This window comes from Manis pentadactyla, chromosome 8 (genome assembly GCF_030020395.1).
Source record: "Manis pentadactyla isolate mManPen7 chromosome 8, mManPen7.hap1, whole genome shotgun sequence".
In the NCBI taxonomy this organism is placed as follows: Eukaryota; Metazoa; Chordata; class Mammalia; order Pholidota; family Manidae; genus Manis; species Manis pentadactyla.
In genome coordinates, this window is record NC_080026.1 from 129,718,592 (window position 1) to 129,731,738 (window position 13,147).

Sequence of the window (13,147 nt, forward strand, 5' to 3'; positions counted from 1 at the left end):
TGCTGGCTCCTTCATTCACGGTGGACCATGACTGTGAGCGATAAGGCAGCGGGGTGGTCTCCACCTTACCATTTCCCAGCCTCTCCTCCATGGGCCCTCCAGGAGCAGTGGACCTAGGAGAGGAGAAGAGAGTGCTTTGTTCTCAGGAATGTAGTTGGCTGTTCGGGGCAAGCTAAAGGAGGTAAACATGTAAGAGTTGATTGCAGACCCACCTTCTCTTTTTATTTTTACCTTTGGTCATAATGTTACTGTTTAGAGAGATACAGTATGAGAAACTGGCAGGTGTCCAAAAAAGCAGTGGAAACAGGACCTACAGAATAAGTTATGGTTGTGTGCTACAAAAAATTAAGTCTTTTCTTTTTTCTCTTGAAAAATTTCTGCTGAACCCATTTGGGGTAGAAACAGTCTTTGGAAAAAGGTGAGCCAGAAGAAAAAAGATCAGAAAAGCAAAATGTTTACCACACAAGTATTCCATTGACTTAAAGTGTCTGGCACATAAATATGTGCTGTGTCATGCGTATTTCTATCAGTGGAAGCTCTGAATTGAATCTCAGGTTCCCCAGATGAACCAGCATGCCCTGTGCCCCTGCAGAGCCTGTTGGTGGTGAATGGGATGCTCTGAAGGCTGGTGACTGTTGGGACACTGGGTAGGAAACCTCCTTTTTTCTGGTGGATTGTGGGTTGTATTTGTTCCCAGACCTATTTTACTTGCTATTGTAAGTACATAGTCTAACTAGATATTAAATAAATCCATGAACTCCTAAGTGCAAAAGGAAAGACTTCTTGTTTCTATGAAAGCTAAATTGGATGCTTTTGAAAGAGTACATAAAGCTGTGTTGCATTAAAATGAATTAAAGACAACAATGAATACCCACCAGTGGCTCATTCTCAAAAACAAAGTTCTCAGGAAATCAGTGTACATTTGAATGTTTCATGTGAAAAAAATTGCCTTTAAAAGAAAGTCGTTTTTCTAAGCTCTCAAAATTAAAATGACTAATGCCGAGAATAGTAACCAATTGCTCATTTCTGCTAATCTTACATGAGTGAACTGTTTCACTCATGAAGTGCAGTTTGGATTAGATTTAAAGAATATCCATTGAGTGGGGAATAAGGGTCAAAGGGAACTGTAGTTTCATCTGTAATGTTTATATTTTTAAACAAATGAAGTGTATTCATATATTCCTTATATAATTAACATTAATAGGAATGACTGCTGGACACTCGGATCAAATGCTTATCTTTTCTGTATGTTGATAGGATGGATGCTGAGAAATGTGTAGATGCAATTACTTCCTAGAGGTGAAGTTACGAATAGAGAGGAAAAAATTATTTTTTCTAAAATTGGACGGAAAAAAAAAAATTTTTTTTTTCAGTGAAAATGTTTATCCTGCAATTGTTTAATCCCTTCCAAGTCAGTCAGTGGTATAGGACAAGCAGTTGAATCTTTTCCAGGTTATTGTTTCAGCTTGTCCTAGTAGTCATAATTTCAAGATAATCACTTCCTAATAATTTTTCTTATCTTGTTGAGGAAGTCAGATTTCCTTGTCTGTCTTTTCCTGGAGAAGCCAGGGTTACAAAACCGACCTTTTTCTCATTCTAATATATTTAAAAAGTTGAAAAAAATCTTCACGCTAAGGACCTTGCCAGACTAAGTTACCTTTGATTTTTGGTTATACCACATGCCCAGATCTTAGTGTGGCAGATTTACTTGAGCCAAGTTCCTTTCTGGGGGTGATATAAATTAATACAATAGCTTGGGTTGGTGCTTTTAATTTTTTATTACAGAATTATACTTGATAGATAATGGGATTGCTAAACAATAGTGATATTGTACATTTACATTTTTCTTGTATTAAAACTCAGACTATGAAAAATATATTTGGATCATTTAACACTGTAACTAACATGCTCGTTCTTTCCAGACTTCTGAGCGTTGTTGTGTTTTCACTTAAGGCAAAAAATTACAGAAATAGAGATTGCTGTTATTTCCCATAGTTTTTCATTTGTTTGTTTTGTTTTCTGGAGTCAGTGATTTTTTTGCCTGGAAATAATCTCAGTGTCCAATTCAAAGTTTTCCTTTTCTTTCCATTGTGATAATTACTCCTTTGAACACTTCTCCAGATGCTGTTTACCTCTTTTCACTAATGTTGATACATTTCAAGAATTAATAGGCTTAGATTAATCTCTGTCCTTGGCAGAAAATACACTTTTTAATTTTTTATTCTCTGCTAGGTAAGACTCCTAATAAGTTCTTGTTCTTTATAAGCTTTTTTATTGAGATGTAATTCACATGCCATAAAACTCAACCTTTTGAAATAAATGGACAAGTCACTGGTTTTAGTATATTCACAAGGTTGTACAACCGTCGCTACTCTCTTAATTCCAGAACATTTTCATTATCCCTACCTACTTAGATTATAACTAATAGATATCTATCTGCATATCAGTTACACACTTAGTTTTTTCTTTTTTATCAATGTGTGAGAATGAAAACTGTAATACAGGAAACTACATATTAAAAGACTTGAAACATATTAAATCAATGCTTTGTAAATCTGATTAGAAGTCAATTATAAAAAAACAATTTTATCCATGGCCCCTATACTCCCCGCTGCTAAATTATTTCAGATTATTTCAGATTCCAGATATCATATTTATCCACAAATGCGTCAGTGTGTATTTTAACACATCTGTTAACACACCATCTGTTCCCTGACTTTATCATCATTTAGTAGATGCCCATGTTTACATGGGTCTGTGTCTGTCTTCTCGCTCTATTCTAGTATTCCTTTGTCTGTTCCTATACCAGTAGCACATTGTCTCATTTCCAGTAGCTTTACAGTATGTTTTGCTGGATGGTAAACATTACTTAGTAATGATAACATGGATTGTAAAAGTTATTGTTTAATCCTCATAGCTACTCTCTGAGGTAGGCAGTTTTATCCTTTTCTACAGACAAGGAAACCCAGAATCAGAGCAGTTATATGTTGTGCTGCGAAGTACATGGCAAATAAGCGGTAGAGTTAGAATTTGAGTTTTGAGTTCTGACCTCAAAGTCTAGAACATAGAAGACTCCAGAACAGGGAAGGCTGCTGTTTATAAAATTATTTATCTGTTGTTTGAGATCATTTACATTATATTTCCTCAGATTTAATCATCATTACTCCCCAGGTATACTGAACTGTAATCTGTATTGTTTTAAAAGAAGCACTTCAATTTTTCATGGTTTTTTTCCTCTGAGTATTTCACTAAACTCTAAAAATGTGTATTTTATTTTAAAATGTATTTGAGTTCATAAGTTGAATTTCAGTATTGGCAATACCAATGTTTTTAATGGAAAAAAAGGATACCTTTTGGTTTCCCAAGGAAGTTTATGTGTTTCAAACCTCTGTGTTTAAAATTAATACTATATTTTGGTACTATGCCATTAGATGGTTTATTTGAAAGACCATTTATTACATTTGATTATGCACATTATCAATTTTTTTGTCATTGCTGTAATTTATTATAATCATAGTTCCCAATGTTAATGTAAAATGAATCCAAAGTAAACTGCAACAAGAAGACATAAACTAGGGAGAGGGTGTCCTAATGTTGGCTGGTCAACTGCCAGCTCTAAATGGTTCAGTGTGAAATAGAAATTACTCCTGGAGGTTAAGAAATCTGTGGTAAGGATTTCTTTTTTTTTTTATTTTAATTTTTTATTAAGGTACGATTGATATACACTCTTATGAAGGTTTCACATGAAAAAACAATGTGGTTACTACATTTACCCATATTATCAAGTCCCCACCCACACCCCAGTGCAGTCACTGTCCATCAGTGCAGCAAGATGCCGCAGATTCACTATGTGCCTTCTCTGTGCTACACTGTACTCCCCGTGAGCCCCCACACCATGTGCACTAAACATAATACCCCTCAATCCCCTTCTCCGTCCCTCCCCACCTGCCCTTCAACACCCCTCCCCTTTGGTAACCACTAGTTCATTCTTGGAATCTCTGAGTTGGCTGCCATTTTGTTCCTTCAGTTTTGCTTCATTGTTATACTCCACAAATGAGGGTAATCATTTGGTATTTGTCTTTCTCCGCCTGGCTTATTTCACTGAGCATAATACCCTCTAGTTCCATCCATGTTGTTGCAAATGGTAGGATTTGTTTCTTTCTTATGGCCTAATAGTATTCCATTGTGTATATGTACCACATCTTCTTTATCCATTCATCCACTGATGGGCACTTAGGTTGCTTCCATATCTTGGCTATTGTAAATAGTTCTGCGAGAAACATAGGGGTGCATATGTTTTTTTTGAATCTGAGAAGTTGTATTCTTTTTTTTTTTTTTTGATTTTTTTTATTTTGGTATCATTAATCTACAATTACATGAAGAACATTATGTTTACTAGGCTCCCCCCTTCACCAAGTCCCCCCCACATACCCCTTCACAGTCACTGTCCATCAGCATAGTAAGATGCTGTAAAATCACTACTTGTCTGCTCTGTGTTGCACAGCTCTCTCCATGCCCCCCCACACACTATACATGCTAATTGTAATGCCCCCTTTCTTTTCCCCCACCTTTGTCCCTCTCTCCCTTCCCACCCATCCTCCCTAGTCCCTTTCCCTTTGTTAACTATTAGTCCATTCATGGGTTCTGTGATTCTGCTGCTGGTTTGTTCCTTCAGTTTTCCTTTGTTCTTATACTCAACATATGAGTGAAATCATTTGGTACTTGTCTTACTCTGCCTGGCTTATTTCACTGAGCATAATACCCTCTAGCTCCATCCATGTTGTTGCAAATGGTAGGATCTGTTTTTTTCTTATAGAAGTTGTATTCTTTGGGTAAATTCCAAGCAGTGGGATTCCCGGGTCAAATGGTATTTCTATTTTTAGTTTTTTTAGGAACCTCCATATTGCTTACCACAATGGTTGAACTAGCTTACATTCCCACCAGTAGTGTAGGAGGGTTCCCCTTTCTCCACATTGTCACCAGCATTTGTTGTTCTTAGTCTTTTCGATGCTGGCCATCCTTACTGGTGTGAGGTGATATCTCATTGTGGTTTTAATTTGCATTTCCCTGATGATTAGTGAAAGGATTTCTTTTTATTAAAAAAAGAAGTACTGATATTCAACAGTGTACTTATGTGTTATGTGCTTTATTTATTATGTGTTAAGTTTATTATATGTTAGGTGCTTGGCAACCTTGATCCATGCCTGACATACTTCCAGCACATGGTAGGTCCTTGGTTAATGTTTAATGATAATAATGAAATGACGTGTAAAAGCCTTGAAACTTTGGAGTAAATTTCCACCTTACTTTATGAACAATTATGGAAACTCTTCCAAACTCCTGTATTTATAAAATGGCTTAAGAACATCTTCAAAGCACTGTCTCTAAAATGAGAGTTGATTAATATGTGGGGGAAAAAATAGAGGAAATTGAAATACTATATATCTTTTAAAAAAGCATTTTTTTTTCATATGGGGAATTATATATCAATCATGTTATTTTTCTGTACTTATAATATCCTGAAACACTATTTCAATTATTTTTATTTTGGGTACTAATTAGGTAGTATTTTTTTAAGGGTATAACCTTATAAACTGAAAAATTGCTTTTACATGTTGCCTTTCTTAGACTATTTCTCATTTAATTAAAAATATTTCATGAGAAGTAAAAATTTGGATTGGAAACATAACTTTTGGGCCTCTGGATGTTTTCTTTCCTTCTCTCCTGTATTTATTAAAGATTTCTTTCATTTGTTTACCATCTCCACACCCCCTTCCCTTTCTCCTCAATGTATTTCTCATTTGCTCAGTCCTAGTGTACACATAAAGTAATCTGGAATTAATAACCCCTGCCCTCTTGAAAAACAAATTCACTAACTGGAGTATGATATTGTATATAATTCTTTTTGTCTTTGCCCCTACAAAATAGTGTTTCTAAATAAAGTTATTTGGGTGAAGTCCCCCGATCCCATCCCGTTTCCTACAGTGTTTGTAGCAGAGTTGGATTCTCTGCCTTTGTGGTTGATTTGACTAATTTCTTTACTTTTGACAAGATGTGAAACCATACCATGGTTCTAAGAGACAGCACTATACAAAAGGGTGTACTCAGAGAACTGGCATTTCTTCTGATCCCTTTTATCATTCCCTCTTCCCCGTTCTTCTATCCCATTTCTGCCTAGCTTCTGTAGGTAGCTGATCTTACTCATTTCTAATTTATCTGCCCTCTTGTTTTTTTGTACAAATGAGCAGATATATGCATGTCTTTTCATATCTTCTTTCTTACATAAAGGATGGCATACCCTAGATATTCTTTTGTATTTTGATTTAATGTGTCTTTATTATATGATCTTTATATATCCACATTTGATCCTTATTATGTTATATCGATAGTATAACCAGCTTATCCACTTAAATAAATCCAGGAATCACTCCTTCTCAGTTCATAGAACACTTCTAGTTCTTTTTTTGTAGCTGCATAGTACTCCACCAAGTAGATGTGCAAAAGTTTATTCAACCATTTTCCTATGTCTGGGCAGTCAAGTTGTTTGCAGTATTTTGCAATTACAAAATGTTGCAGTAAGTAGACTTAAGTATATATGCTTTTATGTTGCTGGGTATCTTCAGGGTGAATTCACAAGAGTAGGATTGCTAGGTTAAAAGGTAAGTGCTTATGTTTTATCATTAGGTATCACTAAATTTCTCTCCAGAGAACTTGTATGTGTTTGTATTCCCACAAGCCCTAAACGAGAGTGCCTGTTTCCCCACAGATTTGCCATTGTGTTGTCATACTTTATGTTCCCCAGCCTAATGGGGTGGGAATGGTATCACTACATTTTAATTTACATTTCTCTAATTATAAGTGAGATAGAACATCTTTTTCAGTATTTAAGGCCATCTCTATATCTTTGTCACATGCTTTACTTCAAAAGGTTATGTCTAATGCATATTTTGTTGTTGTTAGATTATCTACCTTCAGCTTGCCAGGACTCTATGTATCACTTTATAGATACCAGGCATTAATTTGACTTTTCTCTTTCAGATCTTCCATGGTGGCTTATTTTAATTAGGCAGAAAGCATTGGTGGGCAAACTTCCAGGAAACCATGAGGTCTGTAAAATTACCAAAATTGCTGTGCTATCACTTTCTGAAATGGAACCTCAGGATCTTGAGCTGGAGGTAAGGGGAAGTCTCAGGAAATTTTATAGAAACTTGATATTATAATCACAAATACGAGGATTTGGTTTAATAGACTAGAATCATAAAATTTTAGAGCTGGCAATCATCTTTAAAGGAATTTAGTCCTGTGGTTTCCCAGCTTCATTTTAGTAGTGGAACCTTTGTTTCAAAAGCTGTGAAATTGAACATGTAAGATGCATAAAAGGAGAGCTGCTTTGTTTGAGGTGGGGATGGGGGCAGAAGGGATCTTTGGGGCCCTGCCCACTTGGCCTGTATTGGAAATAAACTACCTTCTGTTTCCAGGGGCCAAGGACTCTGCACCACATAGTTTGAAAACTATAATTTTGGAGGGGAGAGGAGAGTCAAGAAGGCGAGATACAACTTTTCCTGTATCTTCTTCTGTCTGTATTTCCTGAAAATTTTTAAGCATGTATTTTTTTTGTAATATTTTAAAGTTTTGTTGTTTTTTTTTTAAAGAAGGAAAACCACTAATCTTTTTCTTTATGCAGGAGGAAACCAAGCCCACAATAGAGTGGTTTAAGGCCAAAATAATGAGCTTGCCCAGGGCCAGTGTTTTTCACCACCGTGTACTGCTGCTGCCTGGTGAACATAACCCATGAAAGTATTTGTAGCATGTCTGCTGTCGGTGTGGGGATGTGGCATCAATGATATCATCACTCTGCCATAGTCTTAGCCTGTTTGGATCACTGTGTGGTGTGCCAGGCAGTTCCTAAGGGTTACGTGGATTGTTATATTTAATCCTTCAGGCCACTCTAGAAAGTAGGCACTGTACGATCCATGTTATACAGATGAACAAAGGAGGCCTGACAAGGGTTAAGTCACAGCTGGCATGTGGTGGGGTCTGAACCTGGCCTCAGGCCATCTGGTTCTATGTCACTCTGCTGAGCTGTCTCCTTGTTACCTGAACACCAGGTAATAGGAACATAGTACCTACCACCCCTCAACTCATTCCTTGTTTTATCAGGCTGAGTTCTTGAAGGGGAAGTTTGGGGATAGGGTTAAATTGTTTAAAATAGGTAAATAAAAATATAGTTATTTGAGAATCCAATATTAAAATGAATTGAAGAGGGCCCTAATACTCTATTTTAAAAATAAGGAATTAAAAAAAGATCAGAGTATTTCTTACTCCCTTTTATTGATAGTAGAGCTAGAACACTATTCACTATTGCTGGGCCAGAGATACAAATGACTCAGGTAGCAATTTACTATTAAAAGTGAATGTTTGCAGTTTTTGTTTGCATTTCATTTTAGGCAAGAACGGTCAGCCTAGCAAAAGTTGTATTAGTTGACTAAGTCAGTAAATTTGTCATCCGTGCCTTTTGGATGGGTTTGCTGACAAATCAAAAGATCTTTCTGACACTAACCTTTGCCTTGATGGGGAGCACCCCTTGGGCTGGCCTTCTGGTTAAAGCAGTAAGCCTGGATGTCCTGGCAGTTAGATTTAAAGCAGGACACCAGCTTGTCCAGCACCTTGTCCACCTGTCAGTCATCAGTTTACACATTTGGCATTCCCAACCCTGGGGAAATGAACTGCCACTCCTCATCCAGAGAAGGTTGGGATTTTTCAGGGAGGTTTTCTGATGCCCTTTGTGGCCACCAATCTAACATTTTTGAGGCTTAGAGCTGATTATTGTATACCTGGGGTGGGGCAGGGGAACGTTAGGAAATAACATTTACAATGAATTTCTAAACACAAAAGTTTATTGTGAAAGCTCAAAGAATTGTTTTATTCTTTGAACTTCTTTTCTCTGTCTTGATACTCTCAAGTGAAAGATTATGTTTAAATAAAAATGAAAATGAGATTTCCCTGCCACCCCCCATGAGATAGTTGAATATTTTTACAGTACTATTGGATCATAAAAGCTGTAACATTTATCAAGGGCATTGAAGGCATGGTTCCTGTTGAGAGTTGAAAATACATACTGACCCTTGTTAATTAGGGGTAATGTGATTATAGAGAAGTATTTCCAGATCCTGATCTAGTGAATAGTTTGGCACACCTTTTTCTCAAGAGAATATCATTTTAGAAATTGCACTGAAGCCTTTCCCCCTCCTTTTAATCTTATTTTATGGTGAAGGAACTTTACAACAGTGATAATAGCTATGCTGAAAATCATGAATTGCTTGATTATTTTCTGACATGTTAATTTAAATCTTTGATATTCTTATTTCAATTTCCATTTCACTCTATTTAAAAGGAGCTTTTAGAAACTTAATACTTTTATTTCTTATTATACAGTAAATTGTAAATGAGAAGGAAAAAGCTCACCACTTAGAATCATTGTCAATATTCTGGTGAGTTTCCATAGTGGTTTCTGTTTGCTCCACACTCTTTGGAGGAGCAATACTACTTCCAGATTTTCAGGATAGTTTTTATTCTTTCCATTTTCACATATTTTCTTCCTAGTTAACTCTTATTTTCAAAAGTGTACATTAATCTTAGGCACATAAAAAGACTTTTTGAAGCAAAACCAATTCTTTTGGCTTCTTACTTTGTCTTTGATTTGGACATCTGTGTATTGTTTTGAATACCCGCTGCTTTCATCCTTTCCAGCAGGCCCTTTGAGCTCTTCCGTGTGGTCACAGGTCTCGGGTTTGCTAGGGTCTGTCTAGTCTGTTTTCTGTAATTGGAGCAGAAGCAGTTTTGTTTCAGAGCCTAGAATTAATAGAATCCCTAGTTTTTTACTTCAGATATATGGCTTATTTGTTTGCCTTTTTTTTTTTATAATTCACATACTATACAGTCCACCCATTTACAGAATATAATTCAGTAGTTTTTAGTATGTTACAGTTTTGTGGACACAACCAGTCAATCTTAGAACATTTTCATTACTGTGCAAAGAAGCCTGTATTCATTAGCAGTCACTCTTCATTCTCTCCCAAAAGCCAGCTCCCTCAGCAACCACTTTATAAATTTGCCTATTCTGAACATTTCTTATAAATGGAGTCATATAGTGTGTGACCTTTTATGACTGGCTTCTTTTTACTTAGCACAATGTTTCAGAGTTCACATGTGCTGTAGTATGTGTCAGTACCTAATTCCTTTTGTCCCATTGAGTGGATACACCACATTTTATTTATCCATCAATTAGCTGATGGACATTTGGGTTGTTTTCATTTTTTGGCTTTAGGAATAATACTACTATGAACATTTGTCTACAGGTTTTTGGTGGACATTTGTTTTCTCTTGGATGTATACCTAGGAATCAAATTGCTGGGTCACATGGTAACTGCATTTAATCTATTGAGAAATAGCTGGACTGTTTTCTAAAGCAGTGTGCCATTAAAAAAAAAAGATCTATATACAAGGGTACAAAAAATGTGTAGGATTCAAATAAATGAGAATATAGATGTTCTTTGTTTTGAAAAAAACAGCCCTTTAAGTTTCATAGGCTTCTGTTTCATGCCTGCATATTTTATTTGCTGTATCTTGTTGCCTTACTAGATAACCATTTTCCAGAGTTAGTTTCCCATTAGATATCTGTTTAAAATTGTAGCTCCAGATGAAGATAGATAAAAAAGCATTTACTTTCCTTTCCTTAAGCACCAACATCATCCCTAATCTTGGTGGTGAAATGTAAGTTGCTAGAATAATAGAAGATTTAGCGGGGCACCCTGGGGCTTGTGGTGATGGTGTTCTTTTTGTGTATCAAGGTTGTGAGAAGGGCCTATGCACAAACTGCATACAACTGGCTCGGCTTCTGGAAAAGGGAAGGTGATCCCCCTGTCAATGTCTTGTGTTGTAATCCCAAGAGCTCTGTTTGAACAAAGCATGTTAGGACTGTAAGGGATTTTAGGAAGTAATTTTCTCTATCTGTTTTATGGTAGGAATGAATTTAATGTTTTAAAAAATAGTGGTGTATACTTTCTTTTTTAAAGTTAACTATATGGACTATTCAAAATTATTCTTTGAAAATGTTTCCATATTTAATTTTAAATTACTATTTAGAAAAATCTGTTCAGAGATAGAGAAAGATGATGTCATGCTTTGAGGACTATGATAAGATCACAGTCCTTATCTGAAACCTTTTTGGGGGTGTCGAATTGTTTTAGTGCCCTTTAATCCCCTTCTCCCTCCCCACCCACCGTTCCTGGCCCCTCCCGTTTGGTAACCACTAGTTCCTTTTTGGAGTCTGTGAGTCTGCTGCTGTTTTAACACATTAATATTTTTAAAGAATCATATGAATATGCATACTAAGGGAGGTAAATGATGACTATCAATATCAGGGCATATTTTGCTATTAAATGAATTTGTACAAACTTAAAAATAAACTTTCAGGTTTGCGTTTTTTTGGATTTTGGAATTGTTGATAAGGAACTTGATATATTGAACGCATATCAGCTCAATTCCTTGCCCAGGAAGAGGATAGATTTATAAGAAAAGAAAAAAATAAGACATTGCCAGGCCTTAGAGAGGAGAAACATCTTCATGGACCGTAAACAGTAGATCGAACTGCAGCCATAGGCCTTCTAGGTTCTGGATCCAGAAGCAAGTAATGGGAGGAGAAGATTTGGCCTCTATGCTGTAAAGGGAACTAAAGGGGCTACATGTGGGCCTGGAGTCATGCGCAGGACTGGAAGCATGTTGCTGGGTGGGACACCCTAGCTCATAAAAGGAGGCCATTGGGTTGCCTGCTCTAAGTGGGCAATTATGTGTAAAGAATTCTTTTAAGCTGTTAGCACTTCCCTTGAAAAACTGTGGTCTGGGTAAAAGAAAAGGATCTGAATGAACATAATAGCAGTCAGCATAGAGCAGTTGGGGTTGGCAGGGGAGATACTAAGAAGGAGAATTGTGGAAGGTGACTCCGACGTTCTTGTGTAAGTAATCCAGTGGTTGTGCAGTCATTGCCTAAACTTGGTCATGTCAGAGAAGGAACAAGATCTTGGAAGCAGATGTTTATCAGTTTTGGAGATGCTGAGTTTGCAGGACTAGTGTATCAGTTTTGGGGAGATGTTATATTCTTGGGCTATGAGCTCAGAGCAAAAGACTGGAGTTAGAAATGTGGAGCTAACAGAGTGGTAGTTAAAATGAGGAAAGAGGATGAAATTTTCTAGACTGAGTATGAAGGACAGGAAGAAAGCTGTTGGGAACTGTCATCACTAGAGACAGAAAGAAACACCAACGAAGAAGACTGACAAAAACAGTCAGAGGCGGGGGAGGAACACAGAGAGATTGGTGTCATGGAGATCAGAGGGAGGGGCAGCAGGAAGAGATCATTCGTAGAGATAAGGTTTATCCTCTTCAGAGCTGAGCTCTGAGCTCAGAGTGTTTCCTCGCCCTAACCTGTTTCCTTGAGCCTTTGCTCTGCGCTACCCCAGCAGAGTACAGCCCTCCCAATTCCAGGGACTGCACTGTACCTGTTAACTCACGGAGGAGATTCCAGGGATGAGGAATGGATTAAAAAAAAAAAAGATTCTGTTAATGTTGAACGGCATTAAAGGTGGTAGAAAAGGGGTTTCTAGAGAGAGAGAGGGAGAGGTTGGAACAGAGGAGAAGAGGTGCATGATGGGGCAAGGGTCTGGTCCTAGAGGAGACCCAGTGGGAAACCAGCCTTGTAGAGAAAAATGACACCCAGGCTTCTGAGATGAGGAATGCGGACTAGAGTGCTGCTGCAAGATTACTTCCAGATGCTTAGGTCTTTAGGACTGTTGTATGTATTCCTGGAGGGCACGGCGGGGGGGAGTTTTGCTGGCTTGAATGCTCTTAAGGAATAACTGTGTCTAACAGATGCGTAATATCCTGTTTTGAATATTAAAATTGCAACAATCTAGAACTGGGTTTGGGGCATATTTTCATTTTTTAAAGAAAGTGTTAGTAACTGCAATGGGGTATGGGTGGGGTCTTGATAATATGGGTGAAAGTAGTAATATTGTTTTTTCATATGAAACCTTCACAAGAGTGTATAACAATAATACCTTAATAAAAAATAAAAAAATAAGAAAGTTAGTAA

The 13,147-nt window shown here is 37.0% G+C and overlaps 1 protein-coding gene across 2 annotated transcripts in view; it reads left to right on the plus strand.

The window, feature by feature from the left end:
* Positions 1 to 13,147, plus strand: part of INPP5F (inositol polyphosphate-5-phosphatase F) — an 85,855-nt gene that overhangs the window by 36,844 nt on the left and 35,864 nt on the right. Inside the window, exon 3 of one of the 2 annotated variants that reach the window (XM_036898700.2) lies at positions 7,039 to 7,175. The exons of the other annotated variant lie outside the window; for it this stretch is intronic. Coding sequence (XP_036754595.2) covers positions 7,039 to 7,175 — 137 coding nt within the window. The remainder of the gene's footprint in view (positions 1 to 7,038; positions 7,176 to 13,147) is intronic. 2 annotated transcript variants of the gene reach the window in all.